The following is a 241-nucleotide window of genomic DNA, read 5'->3' on the forward strand; positions in this document are numbered from 1 at the left end:
CGATCTTCAGGGTAAATTTGCTTTGTGTTTGATATATTGTATTACAGTAAAGTGTAAATCTATACAAGCCACTAGGTACAAAGAATAATTCCCTTTGATTTTTTCCGATTCAGGTTGCCACTCGCACCAAAGCCGCTATTGGCAAGCGTGAGGGCAAGATTGACAACCTGACGCGCCTGGAAGTGATCCAAGTGGAAGAGAGGAAGATTGCCGAGGATAAGAAGGAATTGGAACGCGTGTT

At 43.2% G+C, this 241-nt stretch overlaps 1 protein-coding gene across 1 annotated transcript in view; it reads left to right on the forward strand.

Moving 5' to 3' along the window:
* LOC119594721 (mitochondrial proton/calcium exchanger protein-like) overlaps positions 1–241 on the forward strand; it is a gene marked incomplete in the record, with an annotated part of 38,055 nt that overhangs the window by 30,732 nt on the left and 7,082 nt on the right. The window contains 1 exon segment of the mRNA XM_037943781.1: positions 114–232. Coding sequence (XP_037799709.1) covers positions 114–232 — 119 coding nt within the window.

The sequence above is a fragment of the Penaeus monodon genome, chromosome 34 (assembly GCF_015228065.2).
Source record: "Penaeus monodon isolate SGIC_2016 chromosome 34, NSTDA_Pmon_1, whole genome shotgun sequence".
NCBI lineage: Eukaryota > Metazoa > Arthropoda > Malacostraca > Decapoda > Penaeidae > Penaeus > Penaeus monodon.